At 43.6% G+C, this 21,230-nt stretch overlaps 1 protein-coding gene across 1 annotated transcript in view; it reads right to left on the bottom strand.

The window, feature by feature from the left end:
* Ercc6 (ERCC excision repair 6, chromatin remodeling factor) overlaps positions 1-21,230 on the bottom strand; it is an 84,626-nt gene that overhangs the window by 6,370 nt on the left and 57,026 nt on the right. Inside the window, exons 9-20 of the mRNA XM_006976723.4 lie at positions 20,454-20,624; positions 19,853-20,029; positions 17,187-17,303; positions 14,689-14,784; positions 11,722-11,937; positions 11,257-11,367; positions 10,547-10,666; positions 10,031-10,125; positions 8,342-8,487; positions 7,579-8,265; positions 1,195-1,399; positions 569-644 (exon numbers count right to left, since the gene is read on the bottom strand). Coding sequence (XP_006976785.1) covers positions 569-644; positions 1,195-1,399; positions 7,579-8,265; positions 8,342-8,487; positions 10,031-10,125; positions 10,547-10,666; positions 11,257-11,367; positions 11,722-11,937; positions 14,689-14,784; positions 17,187-17,303; positions 19,853-20,029; positions 20,454-20,624 — 2,217 coding nt within the window. The remainder of the gene's footprint in view (positions 1-568; positions 645-1,194; positions 1,400-7,578; positions 8,266-8,341; positions 8,488-10,030; positions 10,126-10,546; positions 10,667-11,256; positions 11,368-11,721; positions 11,938-14,688; positions 14,785-17,186; positions 17,304-19,852; positions 20,030-20,453; positions 20,625-21,230) is intronic.

Below are 21,230 nucleotides of genomic sequence, written 5' to 3'. Positions count from 1 at the left end.
TTTCATCCTTCTTCCTCTTTCCCACCCTGCATCTCACACACTTCCTTAAAACAACACAGATCTGACCTGGAAAGGACCTCAAGCTCCTGCTACTAAGAGCACAGAACACAGAGTCTGGACAGGGTCTCTGTTCCTAAAGGAGTTCACATGGACCTAAAACTAGAGTGTTAAGCCGGGAGTTTTCAAGTCTGAGCATTACCATGGCCTTCATCAAAAGGCAGAGTGGTGCCCATTCCGCTTTGCCACAGCTGCAGTGTGGTGAAGGATGGTGCTGTGCCCAACGTTCAAGAGGGCTCTTGGCCATTCGGTTTAGACAATGGTCTCTCTAGAGCCCACACGTCCCCTCCAGATAGGTGCATATTAATTTTCTAAGCACCAAACAGAGAATCTGCGAGATCTTGTGTTCTAGGAAGTTAGCTGGCCCTTAGATTTAAATGAAAGTACACTACAACTCCAAGCCTATATCATCAGCTGTCACTACGTCAGTTACAACCATTTTCTTCACATCTAAATGACATTCTCCTGGCCATCCAAGAAAACAGGAGAGGCAGCCAGGCTACCCTGTTACCTGAGACTTTTCTGTTAGTGATGAAGAAGGACGCTGCACAGGGAGGTTGGAGTTCCTCTTCTTACCAAACCTATTCCTAAATAAGGAAGAGAGGCAGGTAGAGAGGTTAGGTGCTGTGGCACAGAGGGCAGAGGACGTTCAACAGCGAAACCCCTCCTGGGAAAACCGCCGCCTTGGGTCCCCCTCCTGCTCTACCAGTCTTGACTGCTTGCTACATTGCTCTTGTGAGGTGTGAGCACTTCCTCTCAGAGAGAGATCTACTCAGCATCCTCACTCAACACTGCACAGAAGAAAGCATCCTGGGTAATAACTACATAGTAATATGCTAATATTAGGATTAGCATAACAATTACTGATGGCTATAAACTGGCTAATTGTCTTACTAACATTTAGTCGTTATTTATATTTCTCACTACTTTAAACATCATCTCTAAAGCAAAACTGATCGATTCTTCTCCTGAAAGCAGGAAATAAATGAAAGAGAAGAAAGACAACAGGACTTTCCCAAGTCACTCAAACCTGACCCACACGATCCTCCCCGGGGGGAACTTCTTGTTCCACAGAGACAAGCCTGTCTGCCTCGACCACTGGGGCTCCCCGGGAGCATGCCGGGGGTAGTCTCTTACTTCATTCCTGCTGGTGCACCAGAACTACCCCTGTGGCCAGTCCAGGTGGGGACACCAGATGCTGCCCCCAGGCACTGCTGGCGAGAGAACTTGAGAGCTTTCAAGGCATCCTGAGCCACTCGGCTGGCTTCTGCCTCCACCAGCACATAATCCGGGTTGGTCCCATCCATGATGGCATCATGCTTCACGACGCTGTGCACGCCCACTAACCAGAGTGAGAAAAGAAGGACAGTGGTAACTTAGCCTGCACACTGTAATTCTAGCGTCACAGGAGAAAAAACCCACAGCACTTTCAGCTGCCATTTTCTTGGCGGCAGTTATGACTTAGAAACTTCACAAACACTTTCTGTTCACGCTCACCACTACCCTACGAGGGACAGTTATGAATTATCCTTGCTTTAAAATACCTGAAGCAAAATGCTTTTAATCATAATTTTAACATTTAATTCTTCCTAGCTATACAGTGAGAAAATTAAAATATTAATAAACTCTTCAGTGGAGGGAAAACATAAAGCAGAAATAGAGAATTTCAAACAAATTAACATTCAGTGAGAGTGCTACATATCAGAACCATCAAAATACACTTAATAATCAGTGGGAAGTTCATAATCCCGAGTGTTTGCCTCAGTGAAAACGAAATAGTGATGCAAGGTGATGCATGCCTACAATCCCAGTGCCTGAGAGGCTCCAGCAGAAGGGTCAGAGATTCAAGGCCAGCATGGGATACACAGTGATACTCTCTCAAAAATTAATTAATTAACTGATACATCAATTAATTAATTGATTAATCAATTAAAATTAAGTGAGGATAAAAATGAAATAAATTTCTAACTAGACACAAATACAAGGAAATAATTATGCTAAAACCTCTCACCAAAACATAATAAAAACAAAAATACTAGGAGGAAATTATAAAACAAAATAATGAAGTTGAGAATAGATCAACTATGGATCTATTTACCTGTTAATAAATAATAACCCTAGATTACTAGAAAAAAGCAGCAAAATGGACAACTCACTTAAGGTTAAAGAAAAGACAAGTTTATGGGATAAATTCGAAAGAGGTAAGTTACCTTTGTAAAAAGGCAAATCTTAAAACTCATTATAGGTATATTATGTATACCCGTGTGCCAATTTAAAAACCACACAAAATAAGTAACTTTCCAGGAAAACAGACAAGTACTATATACAGAAAAAATAAAGTTACTGACAATAAAGCTACAGACCAATATTATTATGAACATCAGTGAGAAAATACTAAGCACAACATCAAAACACAGGAACCAATAACCATAAAAATAGAGAACCTCAGGCAATAGTCATAGGAATCCAAAGTTGGCTAAAGTTAAGAAATTCACCATCTAAAAAGCTTTACAATGCTCTTTTCAATGCCATCCATGACAAACTTCATTACCTAGGCCTGTAAAGCCATTCCCCAAATCAGGAATTTCCTTAATAAAGCATGTGCCTTACCCTAATCCCACAATCTTAATCAATGAGTAGACACTACAGGTTATTTCTACTAGTGATGTCCAGCACCTCTAACATCTCTGTAACATTCTGCTAGCACTGTTGGCTACTAAACTAATAATAATAGAAAAAGATGTGACAGAAAGTGAGAAACACAATTGTCCTTTTTGCGTTAGTTCTTCCCTACCCTCACTGCCCCCTTCAAGTGTTCTGCCATTGATCAATACACAACTCCAGTCCCTCTCTCTTTTGAGGTTTTTAATGGATATAAACCTAGAGGGCTCTAGATAATCAATGATAAAATCAAAACAGTAAAACCATTCAGAAAAGAATGAGATATAAAATAAACCTATAACCTTCCAATTAAAAAGCAGTTAAAGAACATAATGGTAGGGAAATCCCATATACAATCACAATGAACATAATTCACAAGTGGGGGGAGCTGGGAGGAGAGGAAGACAGGGAACAGCGGTCAGTATGTAAAATAAATGAAAAAACTGTTCTTTAAATAAAATTTTTATAAAAGCTTGGAAAGCAGAAGATAAAACTTAAAAAAAATTCACAAGAATAAAAATATATGAATCAATGTATTACTTTTATTCAATTTCACTAATAAAATAAATGCAAAGTAAAATAAAATGAGATGCCATTTAAAGAGTCAGGACAGAAGGAAAGGGAACTTATGGGAACAGAGAAGAGAAAGGAGCCTCCCCACTCTAGATTTGACTGCTGAGAAGCAAGAGCCCCAGACAATCCACTCTTGCCTTAAAGGCTGCTGGCACAATGAGTATTCCTTTGGTGCAAATCTACTTTATGACAAATAATACGGACCCCAGCTTGAGGCCTGATGTGTAAGACCTCTTGGTTGGGGGCTCATTCCTCTCTGTAGACATCCAGGAGCATCTCAAAAAAAAATTGTTATCTTTGTTAAAAGGGGACATCCTAACCTTCCTTGTCAGCAACTGTAATCTGTAAGGAAGCAGCTGGTGAACTCATTTGGGTTTTTCTCTCTTTCTTCCTTTTCTTTCTTTCTTTCTTTCTTTCTTTCTTTCTTTCTTTCTTTCTTTCTTTCTTTCTTTCTTTCTTTCTTTCTTTCTTTCTTTCTTTCTTTCTCTCTCTCTCTCTCTCTCTCCCTTCCTTCCTTTCTCTCTCTCTCTCTCTCTCTCTCTCTCTCTCTCTCTCTCTCTCTCTCTCTCTCTCTCTCTCTCTCTCTCTCTCTCTTCTTGGAGCTGAGGACCGAACCCAGGGCCTTGCACTCACTGAGCTAAATCCCCAACCTCTCACTTGGATTTCTTAATGACTCTCTGAAGATACTAATTCAAACCCGATCTGAGTCCTACACATCACTATTATTTCAGATGAGTCAGGTGGCTGTGACACTCAAGCCACATCTGTGCTCTCCAGCACCTTTTCTTCTGAGCAACTCCCTTTCTCATACACCTCCTGCTTAAACCTAGATTAAAATAGCTTTATTAAATCCCAACTCTCCTTTATACTGGCTAGAACTCAAACTCTTCTGCATTGAAGCCACCAATGAAGCTTAATCTGTGTCAAGGTCCCTAAAAGATTAAGGGAACTCCCCAGGCTGCTGTGGTTGCAGATGGGAGCTGTACTTCCTACCTCTACCCATCAGACATGGACTTCTACCTGTCTGCCCGTCTATCTGCCCCTCAGACACGAACAACTTTATCTATCTATCTATCTATCTATCTATCTATCTATCTATCTATCTATCTATCTACCTACCTACCTACCTACCTACCTACCTACCTACCTTCCAACCAGAAACGGGAGCCTCTCTGTGACTCTGGCTGGCCTTGAACTCATAATCTGTTAGTCTTTGCCTCTCAAGTGCTGGCATTAACGGGATGGGCCACAGCTCCTGGCTTCATATATTTATACTGGCAGAAAATAAAGATGTAACACACAGTCCTGACATGGCTATGGAGACAGACTGCTGAGGACAAATGCTAATTATAAATTCCTTTCTTTTGGGGGAGTACCATCATTTCAAAAACCTAAAAACATCTTCTGATGTAGTGACCTCACTTCTGGGAATTTTCAAGAAGCTGTGTGCAGAATAACACATGGACATAAGGTTATTTATCGAGATTTTATGACTGAAAAAGCTTAGCAGTCTAAGTACTCAACGTGAAGAAACTATAGTGTGTCCATGTAACAGCCACAGAAATGGAGAAGGGTCTCTATGAACTGCTAGGAAGGGACTATCAGGATAGACAAGGCTCTTAAAAGGAGGACACACAGTGGATAGCCTTTTGTGTCAGAGTAAGAAAAACAGACAAAAAGGAACGCGGAGAGGAAATGCCATGAGTTCGTGGGATAAACAAGGGAGGGATGGGGTAGCTGGCAAGTCTTGACTTTTGTAAATGTATGTTATAGACTCAAAGTAAAATACAATAACGTCAAGAAGCGTAGGGGAAATCCTGAAACAGACACAAATAAATTAATCTAACTGTACTATAAAAGAGAGAGAAAAAAAACAACCAAGAAACTTTTGAATAGTGTTTTGACTAACAACTTCAGATTGGAGATAAAAAGTTATATAAATATTAAACTTTTGCTAGATGTTTTTTGTTGTTGTGGTGGTGGTGGTATGGGCTGTATATTCTCTAATACCGTGCATGGTATGATTGCACAACTATTTATCATGCAGAGAATGACGGTTAAGAATTCTCGCGCTCTGGAAGAAGGGGGTCTGACACATGGGAAGGATTCTACGATGTTGATGGAAACAAGACAGAGCAATATCAGTTCCTTTGCTTTGCTTCATGGGATTTACTGAAGTATATGATGTACCATGAGGCACACCTACTTAAAAGGTACAATATGACAAGCTCAGACCTGGATATACCATGGAGCTACACCAGTCAAGGCAATGATATCATGACTTGCAAAGTCCTCTTCACAGCCATGGGCACATGGGACCCTGCCCTCCTACATCCTACCCCACTGTAGAGAAGATCATGTGGATTCTGTCCTTTATTCTACTGAGGTGACTTATCATCATCTTGGTTTTCAAGGTTCACAACTCTGTTTCTTCTAAACTCTTCCCCACTTACAGCATTTCACATTTCATTGTTTCTCTTTGCCATCTTTGGCCACTTTATTATTATGGTTTGGTTTTCTTTCATTTCTAGGCTTAGATTTTATTAAGTTTCTTGAATGTATGGATATACAGCTTTCATCTAATTTGGAATATTCTTTACCAGTATTTCTTCAGACTGATATATCTCCTCCTCTCTCTTCTTGGTCAGGACCTTAAGTACTATTATTATAACAGGCTGTTGACATCTCACGGCCTTTGGATTCTGTGTTTACTGTGTTCCTCTCTGCATAGCTTCTCCTGCTCTTGTATTCAAGTTCACTAATCTTTTCTTCTGCTACGTCTAATATGCCTTCATCTCCTACCAGACATTTTTCACATCAGATATTGCATTTTCACGTAAGTTCACTTTCAATATATGTGTGCATCTTTCATGCCTCTTTTTGAATATATGGAACAGGTACAATTATTTAATGCCCTCTACTAATTTCCCAATTTATTTCCTTATTGTAAGTCACATTTTCCTGCTTATTTCTGTGCCCAATAATTTTTGTATTTGATGCAAAACATCATAAATTTTATCTTGCCCAGCGTTTATGATCTATACAGTCCTGTAAGGATTCAGGGGAGGCTGAAATAGTGCTAACTCTGAGGCAATACTATACTTTCTTATGTCACACAAGAAGCTGGCTGGTAGGCACAGGCTTTGCCCCTGCTATGGGTGTGCACAGAAATGTTTCTGCTAATCCTTTTGAGTGGGCCTTTCTGCAGCCTCAAATAGCTTCCTTGAAGAATGTACTTATCAGCATCCAGCTGAGTTCTAAAGGAGCCCCTCTGCAGATGAAAGCAGAATCCTTTCTCTGTACTGCTCCCACTTATCACTCTCTTTTGCATAAACTCCAGCACCTGGGTCTCCCTGGATGCTTTACATAGTCTGTCCAGGATTCCATCTCCTCTCATGTCTCTCAGGGCAACAAGCCCAAGTCCAGTTCGTTTCCCACCTCAGATCACCACTGTTTGGTGCCCTCTTAGTACCACTGCTTCACACAGGGTGTCAATAATTTAGCTGTTGCACTGTGGGAGGTAAACATCACTTCATCCTTACTGGAATCGAAGTCCATGGTTCTTATCCACAGACACAGAAAGAGGTAAAAGAATGTATGCATATTTATTTGCACACAAACATACATGCATGTATATTTGTAGGTGTGTTTACATATGCATGTGAATGAAAAAGCAAATGCTGGAAAATGTGAATGGCGGCATTAAAGGCTACAGTAGAGTTCGTATACTCGTCATGATAATTTCTCTCAAAGACTTTCTGAAGCAGTACATAAACCTGCCTTCTCAAACAGAGTGCCTTGCTCCGTCTTTGGTAACTATGGCCTTCCCACTGAACATAATATAGCAAAGGACAAAGACAACGGCACTCGGGAGATGCCAAAGCTGAGCAGGGCAGGCTGATGTCCACTGTCTTCAGCAACTGTTAGTTGGTTTCTCTAATGCTTTCTCTTTAATCTTGGCCATCAGCTTCTCTTTCTGCCTGTGCCTAGCCACAGCCCCACCTCTCTCTCATGATCTGTTCCTCTAACCTCCTATGGTTGGAAAGCATGTAAGGAGACTGCCTATTAACGTTCAGGCAGCACAAGTCTATTTGTGGTTTCTGATCTGCTGTAAGTGGTCATGTTAAGTATTATTGTTTCCTAAAGTTTCAAATTCATTCAGGTCTTCAGAAAGAGGGATAAATACAACTTTCAAAATGTCAGCACCATTAGGAAAGACCACTATGCTAGGAATGACTCCCACATTCGTTCCTAGCACCCAGGTGGGAGATTAATCAACATCATTACCTGATTTTTTGAAAAGCTTTTCCAAGACATAGTCATCACTGCTTCGCTCCTTGGCCGCGCCCTCCTGCTCAGGGTTCTGCTGGCGGTATCGCCTTTTCTTCACCAGGTGTGGAACTCGAGTTCCCTCAAACTTGGCATCTCTGCAGTGCTTGGAGTTCTTGGCCTTTTGCTTGGGCAGACATTTCTCTGGGGTCTCTTCCTTTGCTGCATCGTGTTTCCTTTTTGATTTGTGCTTACAAAAATGACCTTCTGTCTGTTCACTCACGAGAGCAGGTCCTGTCTGAACCTGGCAGCATTCCCCTTTGGAGGAAGGACCCTGCTTCTCACTGGCGCTCGCCTCACCGGATGGCCCGGATGTTTGGTAGACTACTGGACAATCTGAACGCTTCCCATCTTCGCTCATCGCTGACAGCTGCTCCAGGGTGGACCCTGCACCTGTCTCTTCTCCAAAGGCAACACTGCTAGTTCCACTCCCACTCGGGAGACAGTCGCCCTGCACAGGGCCACTTTCTGTGGAAGGTGCACTTCCTGCAGACCCCATCGCCTCAGACTTCTCCTCAGTCAGGAGGGCACCATTTGCAGATGTGTCAGAAATGGGAAGCTTCTTGCATTTGGCATTTGTTCCTGGGGCTGGTGGAGTCTTGTTTTTTAAATGGCATTTGGGTGTCTGAACATCGGAGCCTGTTCCTGAAACAGGGAAAACACGGCTGTTACACCGCAGAATTCTTATGCAATTGGTTAATTAAATGATTTAATGTAATACCTGCAAAAATAGCACTTGTTTCCGTGCTCTGGGATGCGTCAGGACTACTCAGAGTAAACAGCTCGTAAAGGTCATTGGATTTGAAGAAGCGCCTTTGTTTTGGGTCTTTTAGCACTCTGTTTGTCAAAAATTGCTTGAAGATTTGTCTAAAAAGATAAAATTACACTGGTATGAAACAATGTTTAGCTGTAATTTAAAATTTCACTTATAAAACGTGAGATATCGGGCTAGAGAAATTGCTCAGTAGAGCACTGGCTACTCTTCCAGAGGAACTGGGTTCAATTCCCAGCACCCACAGGGCAGCTCACAACTGTCCATAACTCCAGTCCCAGGGAATTAATGCCCTCTCTTTTGGTCCCTGTAGTCACTGCATGGACATCATGCACAGACATACATGCATGTAGGACACCTACACATAAAGATAAAGGTTAATTTTTGTTTTAAATGTGAGAGAGATGCTAACAGCAGATCTATGAATGATTAAAAAGCTCCTTCCCCAAACTTTCAGCCATGGAAAATTACAACATATGTAATACATCAGGTGGTCTACTAGTTTTATAAATTTTAAATCAGAAATGATATCTTATTATTCATGCCCAATGAGTTATTTGTTTTTTAACCCCTAAGACGTATCACATTTCAAACCCACCTTTCACATTTATGTGCCCCAACCTCTACAAGCTGGAAGGAGCCAGTCAGTCTCCCTGATTCATGGACTAAGGCCTGCCCTGCCCTCCTTGGTGCCCTCTTGTGATGGGTTCAGGGTTTTGCATAGCTCTCACCTCCCTGCTCCCCAGCCCCCACCTGCTGGTCTACACTCTGTGCTAAGGTCATATACTGTTGTCCTTTCCACACAGCATTACCAACGGGAACGCCATCCCCTCCTGTCCACTTGTGTTTCAGCCTAAAGCTTTCTTTTCACACGACTCACATCATCTCCAGGCCCTACAAGAAGCCCCTAAGAACACAAAATGTTTCTGAACAGCCCAGTGTCAGTGCGGGCGCTGGATACGGGACAAGAATGAAGGCTGAGGGGCCCAGGAGAAGCTGTCAGTGTCTGGACTCTCCCTGTAGTTACCACCGCCTCAAGCTGTCTAGTTACAAGAGAAAGGCAGAAGGAGAAACACATGCTGCCACCCTCTCCAAAGGTCACCCGAATGTCCCGGTCACTTCTGTCACTTCTCAGTTCTTCTAAAAGCAAGTGGCACACTACAGTGAGCTGGAATGTTCCCCCAGAAAACAACATCAAATTTACATATAAGGAGTCCCTGATTTAGATTAAGACACAATAATTACCAAGTTCAGATATTTTAAAAAACAGTAAGGTTGGCTGGCTATAGCGGCCCTTGTCTTTAACAGGCAGATCTCTGAGTCAAGGCCAGCCTGCTCTACAGAGTGAGTTGCAGGCCAGCCAAGGCTACATAGTGAGAATCTGCCTCAAAACAAAAAAACAAAACAAAACAAAACAAAACACAAACAAACAAACAAACAAAAAGTAATGGCTCAAAATATGTTTTAATGGCAAATAAAAAATAAAACCACAAAACAGTCAGTGATACCCCTTAAGTTATAGCAATTATTCCTCTAAGATGAAAGACTCTTTTAGACCAACACTTGATTTCACCAACAACCCTTCTTGGTGAAAACTCTAGGTTAGGAACTTGAGGCTCCACGGCCATGTGTACTGACCGGTGGTAGATCTTTTCCTCAATGGTGCCAGCCGTCAGAAGCCTGTAGACAGTCACCTGCTTCTTCTGACCTATCCTCCATGCTCGCTCCCGGGCCTGAGGCAGAGAGAGGTACATTACAAGGGCCCTTCCAGACCGAGGGCCAACAAGAGAAAGCAGTAGTGATCACTGCCTTCCAGCCCCCAGTCAAAATTCTGTCTGAGAAGAAACATACACTTGAGGCCTATGCAGGTGGATGAACAGTCAGACTACAAAGAGAGAACCAAGATGGCGTGACTGAAAAAACCATCTGACTGTGTGTGAACCCTTTTCACACCATGGCTCACATGGATGCTGTGGACAAACAGCTGGACTCTCCCAGTCTGTATGAGTGACTGTGTGCTCCTTCACCCCAGACCACAGAATGTGACAAAATGCAGATGCACTTGAAGGCAGGTATAACATTAGAGCTCCTGATGAAAACTCTAACAGCAAGCTGTCTCTCTGCAGACACCTTCTGTCCGTAGAAATGACAGACCTGTGTGTCGGTGCTTGGGTTCCAGTCAGGGTCGTAGATGATGACTCTGTTGGCCCCGGTCAGGTTCACTCCTATGCCACCCACCCGTGTGGTCAGAAGAAAGACGAAGATGGACGTGTCCTACAGGAAAGATCCAGAACAGAGTGGGCACAGTTGAGAACTGCTACAGCTCTGCACTCCCCACACCGTCCTACCACAGGCTCTGCTGGTTACCAACACACCCAACCCTCATGTCCCAGAATCCTCTGGGAATCAAGCTCTCATCTCAGAGCTCCTACTTGACACTTTTTAATAACTGTGTCAGGTACAGACACACGCAGACACTCTCACTGGCCATATTTCACCAGATCTCAAATCTCAACATTTCATTTCTAAATCTCATAGGCCCACTTCTCAAACTCTAAAGTGCACAGTCAAAGGCAAAATGTCACCAGGCATGGTGGTGCACACCTTTAATCCCAACACTTGGAAGGCAGAGGCAGGTGGATCTCTGTGAGTTTGAGGACAGCCTGGGCTACATAGTAAGCTCCACACCAGCCAGAGGTACATAGTTAGACCATGTCTCAAAGAAAACTAACAAACAAAACAAAACACTCAAAAGGATAATGTCCCCCTTCCCTTTAGCCAGACAAAGATCTTTCAGGGGGCTGTGAGGGTGGACATGCACACTCCTTTCCCTCCACACACAGGCACCCCACATCCCTTGTTACCTCGTTGTATCTTGTAATCAGTGGCTGTCTTGATGCTATGGTGGTGGTCCCATCCATTTTGAGATAGGAATACTTGTGGGCTCTCAGGAACACTTCCAGTATGTGCAGCATCTGTTGAGGGATGAAGGAGACAGTCTGCAAACCAAATATGCCCCCAGCGAGTGCTTCTCCTGTGTAAGTCTGCCTTCCCCGGTGGGCCCGTACTCAAAGTGTTTCTTACTTTCAGGAAGAGAAATAATACTGCTGCCAAAGAATTTTTGCTAATTCCTTATGATGTAAGTATCCCAGCCTGACCAGGATGCCAGACTCCTATGGCCAAACTCCCACACAGTCCTGAAGTGACCCGTGGGCTGTCACCTCGGCATTGTGGCAGATCTCCTATCTGTCAGGGACATCCTATCTTTTGCACTGTGGTCATGAGTCCGAAGACGCGACCTGTTTGCTGGATGCAGCTTGGGCACTCACCTGCCTTGACTGGGAGAACAGCAGCACTCGCTGACCCTGCTTATGCCATATTTTCAGCAAAGACTCAACCACAATCATTTTCCCAGAACGTTTCCAGTAACCAAACTGATCTTCCTCTAGCTCGTCTTCTGGAAGACCACTGAGATTCTTGGGACCCCCAGAAAAGAGGTCAGGGTGGTTGCAGATCTTCCTCAGAGCTACAAGTCCAGAGAAAATCTGTGATTAAAACAACAAGGACACAGGAACTCAGATTACCCTGTGTAAACAACAGGAAAGGAGGAAGACATGTTACATGGAGTCACTTTTACCAGCTTGTTGATTTCCTCTCTAATGTCAACACTATGAGAAACAGTCTGGGTCTTAAATGTCCTGTACTAAAGGCTTGGTCCCCAGTGTGGCGGTGTCCAAATATGGGGCTTTTTGGAAGTGACTGGCCCAGGAAGGCTCTGACCTGCTCAGTAGACTGATCCATTGATGGGACTGGCTGAAGGAAGTGGCCTGGAGGTAGGCCTTGTCCCCAGCTCCTTTTCTGAGGGCCCGAATTCCCAGCCCCACAAGGGGAACAGCTTTACCTTCACAGGCGCTTCCTACAATGACCTGCAGCTCCACCAAGGGCCAGAAACAACAGCCAGGCGACCACAGGCTAAAACCCTGACACCGTGAGCGCCCAAACCTTCCTTCCTTTAAGTTGACTTCTCAAGTATGTTGTCATAGTGACAGAAAACTGACTAACACAAGCTGGAATAAACCATCTTTCACTCATGTTCTTATCCTGACTGGACAACTTCCCTGGAAGAAAACAATTTCAGTGGACTGAACATGTCCCCAGAGCTCATAGTCAATTGCTGATAATTCTATTTCTTCACTAGAAAAAAGAGTATTTAGTCCACAGCACTGTAAATCTGACATAAAAAAAACTAAGTTACCTTAAAAACACAGGCCAGAAATGTCATACCAATCTGTGCCTTATCAAATGTCTCCTAATCTTACATATCTAAGTACCCTAAGCCCTGTGGCTTAGTGTGTGAGCCAGAGGCTGAAGTTCCCTTTACTGCTACTGCATCAGAAAGCAAATACGCATGACAAATACATGAACAGAAGAGATGTGCAGGGTTGGGTCCAGCAACAGAAAAGTACTAGAGGCTGAGGTTTGCTCGCCCCAGCCCCCAGGCCAGCCCCTGCCACAGGGTGCTTATGAAAGTGTAAGAATGATTCAGGCAGAGGTCACCCTGGCCTACAGAGTGAGTTCCAGGACAACCAGGGCTACACACAGAAACCCTGTCTTGGGAGTGGGGGAAGATTCAGGCTGTGACTGGTTTGAAAGTTTAAGTAAAAAGGAAGAATCATAAATTAAGCCAATTTTCAGAAAGTATAGCAGATTTAACTAAGCAACAGTTATACTAACAACATAAGATCTGAGCAAGTCGGGAACATGGTCAAAACTCTCTAAAGAGTCACAAAACAAAGAAAGAAAGAAGCTGCTGAGAAGTGATTAATAGGTCAAAACATCTAAACCTGAAAGCACAGGCACCTGAGTGTAAGGGTAACAGCAGCCACTGCAGAGCCTGGGGGCAGGCACATGGTGTGAGTTCGTCTCTGTCCACCTCAAAGCTGGGAGCAGGACAGAGTGGACTTGTGAACACACTCACATGTACCTACAATGGGGCAGAGGGAGGATTATGGTTGCAAGGCTCAGCATGCTTTTAAGGGCACGCAAGTATGCACCTGCTAGGGGAAAGGCACAATACCCAAATGCACTGGACTGCTAAGGCTTGTTTGGAAAGCACTCATGGAAACAGTGTTGTCTGGATAAACAGAAAGAAGAACTTGTCTACTTGGCCCTAGGAAAACTATGTAAGGGTATAAGTGTATTTGCAGCTTTAATTTATTATAAACCTACCACTCACTGAACAGATGCACACTCATGCTGAATGTTGACAATGCCACTATAGATGTGTGTGAAAATGTCCCCTTCAGTGTGCCCCTATACTCCAACGGTCTGGGTTTCCCCCTACACCCTGCATGGGATTCCTAGTCCTGCAGGGCCCATTCCCAGGGCTCTTCCCAACTAGACCACAGTGCTGGATTCAAGTACAGCAGGCCTATAATCCAGTGGAGATGAGCAGCGTGTTCTCGGTGTAATGAGCTCTCTCACTCCAGGAAGGGCTGCAGATTCAGTTCAAGTTCTCCCAAGTGTCTTCACAAAGGGCACAGGAAACCCCTGACCCAGTGGCAGCATGTTCCAGCTAAGCACAATTCAGGCACCTGGCTTCCAGTACTCATGACTCAACCGGTCCATGATGTTCCTGCCATTGTGCAGTCCCAGCATCACATTCTCATGTCAAGTGCTTGGGGACACACCACCGTGACAAGGAATTCTAGAAAGCCAAACTCCAGATCTGCATGATTTACATAATGGGATTTCTGAGTAGACACTGTCAAATTCTGGACAGTACTAGGAAGTACTTTAACAGTCCTGAAGAGGAGAATGAATAAATACATTCCTTCCATACACTGGGGACAGTCGGGTTAGAACCTGAGAAATCTGGTTTCTAAGATGGCAGTGCTCTGCATGAGACTCACTGAGAAGCTGATACAACCTACAAATCTTCATGACCACACCCTGGGAACGTAATTTTGGTCATAATTTCTGGGAAAATCCAGCATGGTGCTGGGCACCAGCCCCTGCCAGGTTAAGATCCTTAGGTAGCAGGACTCATGGTCACATCCCCACCCTGGGTCCAGCTTCCTAGCTCAGGGCTCCACCCTCATACCAGTGACCCTGCTCCTCACACCACACCTGTCTCCAGCTGTGGCTATGACCCCATAGCCACTCCGCAGATGGCAGGGCAGTGAACCAAGGCGGCCTGACACAAGAAGCCTGGCACATTCTAAACAGCAGCTTCTCTTCCTTCCCCACCCTCCTTGGTAACAACTTAGATCTCTGGTGTCTGCTCTTTGGCTGACCTGATTCTCTCCATTAAGAATCCTGTAAACTTCCTTGGAATCAATGAAATTCTGGTAGACTTTATGCTGCTCATCAGTTAGACGACAAAATAAGACCTGTAAGGGAAAAAGAAAGAAACAATAATTAAATTATCAATAAGATTCCCTAGAAAAATAGTACAATGTATACAATTTTAACTACAATGATACATCTCTCAGCTAAAGAGACTTCTCCCTTTTCCATATCATCCATCTAGCTCCAGCCCATCACTCAGCAGCCCCTCCAGACTGGCTTCCTGCTCATAGGCAGTCTCAGGACCCAGGTGGCAGCCATGTTTCATTTCAGCTCAATGTGACGAGAGACTCTCCCCCAGGCCAGTCATCTGCACACTGCTTGGCCAACTTTGCAGGAATCTTGACCTCACCTGGAACCAAGTTTACCGGGCCCTAACAGCAGCCCGGACCCTCCCAGCCCACTGAGGTTAATTATTCCACGTCATCACATTGCCCACTTCCTGCCTTTCAGTTCCCTCTCTCTAAGTCCAGCACCTCCACCTCAAGGCCTGACTTTCTTCGCAGCCCATCCTGCTCCCATGGGATGGTCTTGACTATCCTTGTGCTACCCCCGTGCACCATCATCCCCATCTGCCCCACAAGCTTCCAGAGCCAGTCAAGCCACCCGCCCACCTGGACTGCTTTATAGCCAGTGCCCAGCAGCAGTCCCAATCCCACAGCAGCCTACCACTGTCTGCCCCAAGAGGCACCTCTCCACACACTGTCCAACACCATCTAAGAGCCCAAATAGCTGTGCCAATGCCCTGGGGCTTCCTAAGCCACTCCTCTACCAGCCGTCTTTGTCTCAACAGCTACACACAAACAACCAGACAAATAAAAAACAACAAAACCAAACTCGAAGCCAGGATCCATATCTGTAGGGGTTTGGTTCCCATCCCTAAAATGGCTCTACTTTTGCATCTACCTCATCAAAGTGAACAAGACAGTCTAAAGCAGGGCCAATCCTTCAACCTTAGCACTGGATCTGAACACTGGATGTGAACTGCCTGTGTCACATCTACCTGTCTTCCTCAGGATAGTCCCCTACCCACAGGCTTTCTACAGGCAAAGGGGGACATCCTGAAAAACATAGGACAGCCTACCTGCCAGCTGCTGCCCACGCCAGCATCTGGTGCAAGTCACTGATGCCACTGAATATGCCCCCAAAACATCAGAATTGACTTCAGAGATGCTAAGTACACCAGGCTCTTGCAGGTCAGCTATTGTCCTCCACTCTACAGCTCCAGCCCTGCCTCCTAGCTCACTGCAGCCTGTTGGCCTGGGCTTCTGTCTTCCTAGGCAGTTACTTTTTTTGGCGCTCTCTTCTGATGCTGCTGAGGAAAGCAGCTGCTTCTCTGCTTGGTCTCCACAGGCTCTCTGGGCAAACCAGTCTCTGCTCAAAACTGTAACACCTTCCCAGCTCACTGTTAGCTACGGCCAGCCTAGAACCTTCTCCCATCTTTCAACTTCTGATGTCAGTGGACCTTGTCTAAGTACTTCAGCATATCCTAAATTCAACTCATCAGCTGGTTGTCCTCTGGAAGCCTCTATCACAGCAGACCCATCTCACTGTCTAAGGGCTTTGGGAGGATACACAGACAAAATAAGCTGAGATATGGGGGAAGAAAGAAGCAGGGATGAAGGTAGCCTTGGTGACAGATGTCTGGGATCCTTCAACCTAAAAATCTACAATGCGTTAACCTGAAGGCCCTGAGCAGAAGGTGCAATCATCTATTAAGATAATACCATGACAGATTCAGTGTCATCCTTGTAACACCAACTCAGATGCCATCAACCTCTTCCATAGTATATTCTCAGGAATATATTCATAAAGAGTAAACCAGTCCTTCTCATGACCAGCAGAACCCAAAATCTGGCCTCTAAGTGGCCATGTGACTACCTCCTGAGCTACACTCTTTCTTGCTTCTACCTTCAGCCACCATGGCACCCCTGCTGGCCCACAAGTATCAATACACTGCCCTACCCATCCCCGGCAATGTTCTTTCTCCAAATCCCAACTCGTTCTTTGACCTTCCTTAGGCCTCAGAAGGATTAGCGGGTCAAAGGTCTCCTCTGACCATCCATTGAAGAAAGCCCACTCCTTCAACATGTCTCACTCCCGACTTAGTGAAAACACCCACATAACCCCCACCTTACTTATGTGTGACCCTACGAGGTTTATGGAAACAAGACTGCTCTTCTCATTGCTGTGTCCCAGGAATGCATCAGGGGCTTAAGAAGCATGGAAATATTTTCAAGTAGTTGTAGGGTTAGGCCCACGTGTTAACAGAGGGAAACCAAAGCCCGTGAACTAGAGCAACGTACAGCCAGGAAGATATCAAAGATGGGTACAGTGACTAGCAGACCAGGCTGTCCACAGCCCAGGACCAGAGCTATAGACCTGGTCAGTTACACAGACACATGCACGCTTGAGTAATGCTTGGTCACCTCCCAGATCCACAGACCTGTTCATTTTTATCTGGCAAAGAAAGGCTCATCTTGACATCTGATTTCATTCTCCGCAGTAGGTAGGGGTTAATGGTGTCTCTTAAGACACATGCACACTTATAGGCAGTTTTAACCTTTAACAGAAGAAAGAAAGATATTAGCTTAGGGAATACATGTGTTTTTCCCAATTGATTCCATATCTTAAAAGTTAAAGAATGATCAACAGGTATATAAATTCAACTTAGAAAAAGTCAAGTTAGTTAGTTCTACATGCTCCAGGGGTGACATCTCTCAAATTAACATCAGAAAAAAAAATTACCTCATTAGCCAAAATAACACAAGAGAAAACCTGTTTAACCAAGCTTTAGCTCCTCTTCTATACTCGTTTTAATTATTACTGTACTATTTAGTTAGGTCTGAAAGTAGAGATTTATTTGGTTACTGACCATCCTCTAGGGGAAAAACTAGTTACAAACAAATCCCTATTTATAATCTTGTATTCTCCAAAAGCTACAAAGGAACCGGCCTCTCACAAGGGCAGAGATCAAAAGCTAAGTGTGGGGGGGGCTGGAGCAGTGGGAGCCACCAGCTAATAAGGGGCGATTAGGCTTCAGGGAATAAGTTCAAGAGGAGTCCTATGATCCTGAAATGAAAGGTCACTCTGGCCTAAAATGGAGCATATGGCTCCATAATGGACATGGCCACATGAGAGGGTATTAACTGTACACAGAAAAACAAAGACCCGCAGCCCAGGAAGCCACGCCCTCTCTAATTCACTTACAGGCGAGCAAAGGTTTCAATTAATTATTGATACTTTAAAAAATTCAAAACAGGTTTAACAATTTAGTAAATTATCATTTCAAAGAAGAAGAAAAATCTAAAATTTAAAGGTAAGAAATTTATCTTTAAGAGAAGTCTGAGCATAGTAAACACAGAAAAGTTCAAGTTAAACACATTAACATGTTAGAAATATTTGGAAAGACCCTAAGCACTCCTCACTCACATCTGCAGCTGTGTGTGCACCTGTCTTTGTGCAGGTGTCGTGTGAACAGGCATGAATAATTATAAAACACAGGCGGTACCTAGGATACCAACAGTCTAAACTGATAACTTCTGGACGTGACATCTCCTATAGTTACAGCCTCACTGCCTTGTTCTAGATGTCCCTTAACACATTCTCCTTGTGGTATACCACTGGATTTCTAGGGAGGCTTCTAGTCTCCAGTCACCTCCCATCATATTAGCCCTAGCCTGACACATAATTACCTGTGGGCAGACTATCTTCACAGGATGTAACAGCATATAGAAAATATGGCCTTAAGCAAGAAGAGCAAATAAAAGCAATGCCCCTTTCACATTCAGACCTTGCCATTCAGAACTAAGAACAATATGCTCAGCAATTTCCTCTTACCCAGTTTTGCTTTCTGTGAAGCCAACTGCTACTCAAAAATATTACATGGAAAATTACAGAAGGAAAACAGTTCATGTTTTAAATTCTGTGTTCTTTGTGTAGTTTAAAAAAATCTTGTATAGCTCTGCTCTGTTCCATCCAAGACACAAATCATTCCTCTGGCCAGTGTATCCCACTGTGTATGACACCCACCCATTAGTCATCAGCAGTGATTTCAGTTATCAGACTGCCTGTCCTGTACCACGAGACTTGAAGAAAGGGACTGGTAGTCTTCATAATTCCAGGCACTTGCCAGATGTCTTTGAATGTATCTCCTATACACAAGGAGGTATTATTGCACACAAACTTCTGAGACAAGGATTTCAAGGAACACACTATATGCTCTTGTTCTCAGGATATCTCTCCACAAAAGACTTGTTAATTCCCAATAAGAAATATTAAATTCAGAGTTTAGAAATCTGGCCTAAACAACTTTACCAAGCAGTCCTCTGTAATAGGACAAAGCAAGAGACTCTACATACTGAGAAATGTGTAGCTTGAACACAATGTGGAAGCCATGTGAGACAAACCCAAGAGGAGGGCAAAGTTCACAAGTAACAGGCCTATAGCCTTCAAAACTATCAAGGTCACGACAGGCAAAGAGGCTTAGAACTGTTCCTCAGTAAGAGCAGATAAAGGGGCAGAGAGACTGGACAGCGCTGGCATAATGTGAACAAAAAGCTAGAAACAGAACACTGTCCTGCCTCTGGAGGGAAATCAGGGGAATGAATCTATGTCTGTCTAGTGGCTATTCTGTTCTCTGACCCCAGATAAATTTATTAGGGTGCATGATATATTGGGGAACACAATATCACCACAGGAATGGCTCCTTGTGTCTTTCCCAGCTTCCAGTCTACCCCTTTTCACTGTAAAAGGCACACTGTCCTGCTTGGCACTACAGTGCACACTGCCCAGAACTGCTCAATCTTTTTCACGATTTCTCACTGCTCTTGTGATCACTTCCAAACTATTCTTAAACTTCTCAAATGAGAGCCACTTCCCAGGAAGAGCCAACAGCGAAACCATTTCATTCCTATTGTGAAAGGAGAACTTTGAGCCTACTGCTTTCCTTTAGTAAATGGTGTACTCGATACTTTGAAAACCTTATCTGCAAAAATACAATCTAATGAATAAAGACAATTTTTGATTTTTATTAGACACCAATTTATAAGCCTGGCCAGACTGTGCTACAAAGTATAATGTTTGGGGAAATGCCACTGTCTACCATATTACCTGTACTGGGGAAGCATTGGAATAGCCCCCCATAGTGATGGGGACAGAGAACTGCTCCATAAACACAGGCAATGTGCCTAGCTTTCCCGGGAAGATGAAGTCGAAGAGTGACCACAGCTCTCGGAGGTTGTTCTGCATTGGTGAACCAGACAAGATGATCCGATGAGGCGTGCGGAACTAGTTGGGCAAATGAGACATGCTTTTATGAAACTGACTTTGTTAACACACGAATACCATCCACCCCAAAGCACTCCCAAGGAATAGTTACTTAGCACATTTAGTAGTCACTTTTGTTTGTCCATTATTTTGGATCTCCCAAACTGTGGATATTTTGTCCACTTTTCTAACTGCATATGGATGAAAACACTGGAAGAATTCTGTCTTACTGTTCAAGATGAACACCACCTTAGCGTTGGGTGTGGTTACATTCTAACAACTGAACCTTATAAAAGAGCTAAACAATGAAAATCACAAAGGACAGGCATAAAGAATTTTCTACATTAAGACAGAATTCAGTAAGTATGTTCATAAAGCAAACAGTCTATTCTAAAACTAAATAACACTGCCCATCTAAAATCCCCCTCACTGTAAGCAACCATACCTGTTTGCAAGCAAGGGTGACTGCAGCATTTGGATTTCGAATTTTGTGTCCCTCATCTAAGATCACATAGTGCCAGTCATGTCTGCTAATGTCATCTTGCATCAGTCGGATGTAGGAATAAGAGGTTATCAAAACTCCATGACAATGAACAATATCTCGGATCAGCTTCTCCTATAACAACAACATCAGAAGGGCAGATTTAAGTAAGAAGCAAAAAAAGAAAAGAAAAAAGGAAAAACAAACATGACCTAAAATGACAATCTAAAGGTGAGATCTGGATTTGCATGAGACCACCTAAACCACACTATAAGAATATACAACCACACATACCGTCTACTAACACACATCAGTACTTTGCATTTGGTTAACCTGCAAAATAGTAAACACACTGAAGTGGAGCCCTCAAAGAAGGTAGCTTATAATAATGTAATCATTTACTCAGTTGTTACTTTTCTATGTCATTCTTTATGTCGGTCCCTGTTACATGTTAAAAACAAAGTTGATGAAGAAAGATTATTTTATAAAAAAAGCAAGAAAATGAAGGAAGACATCGAAGACAAAAGACATACTGAATGGTATGAGGTGAGGCAGAAAAGATGTAAAGGCAATAACTTAAAAGAATAATAGAAAAAAACCCACATAACTAGGAGACCTGAATCTGTGGAGAAAAACATTCCAAATGTCAAGCAAAAACACGAAGAGGCCTTATTCCAGACACACCTGCCTAGATGACGGAATCCTAAAAGAAAATAATAATAGAAAGTCTAGGCATGAGAA

This window comes from Peromyscus maniculatus, chromosome 9 (genome assembly GCF_049852395.1).
Source record: "Peromyscus maniculatus bairdii isolate BWxNUB_F1_BW_parent chromosome 9, HU_Pman_BW_mat_3.1, whole genome shotgun sequence".
Lineage (NCBI taxonomy): Eukaryota > Metazoa > Chordata > Mammalia > Rodentia > Cricetidae > Peromyscus > Peromyscus maniculatus.
Note: the sequence above shows the minus strand (reverse complement) of the source record. Positions and strands in the feature narration are given on the sequence as shown.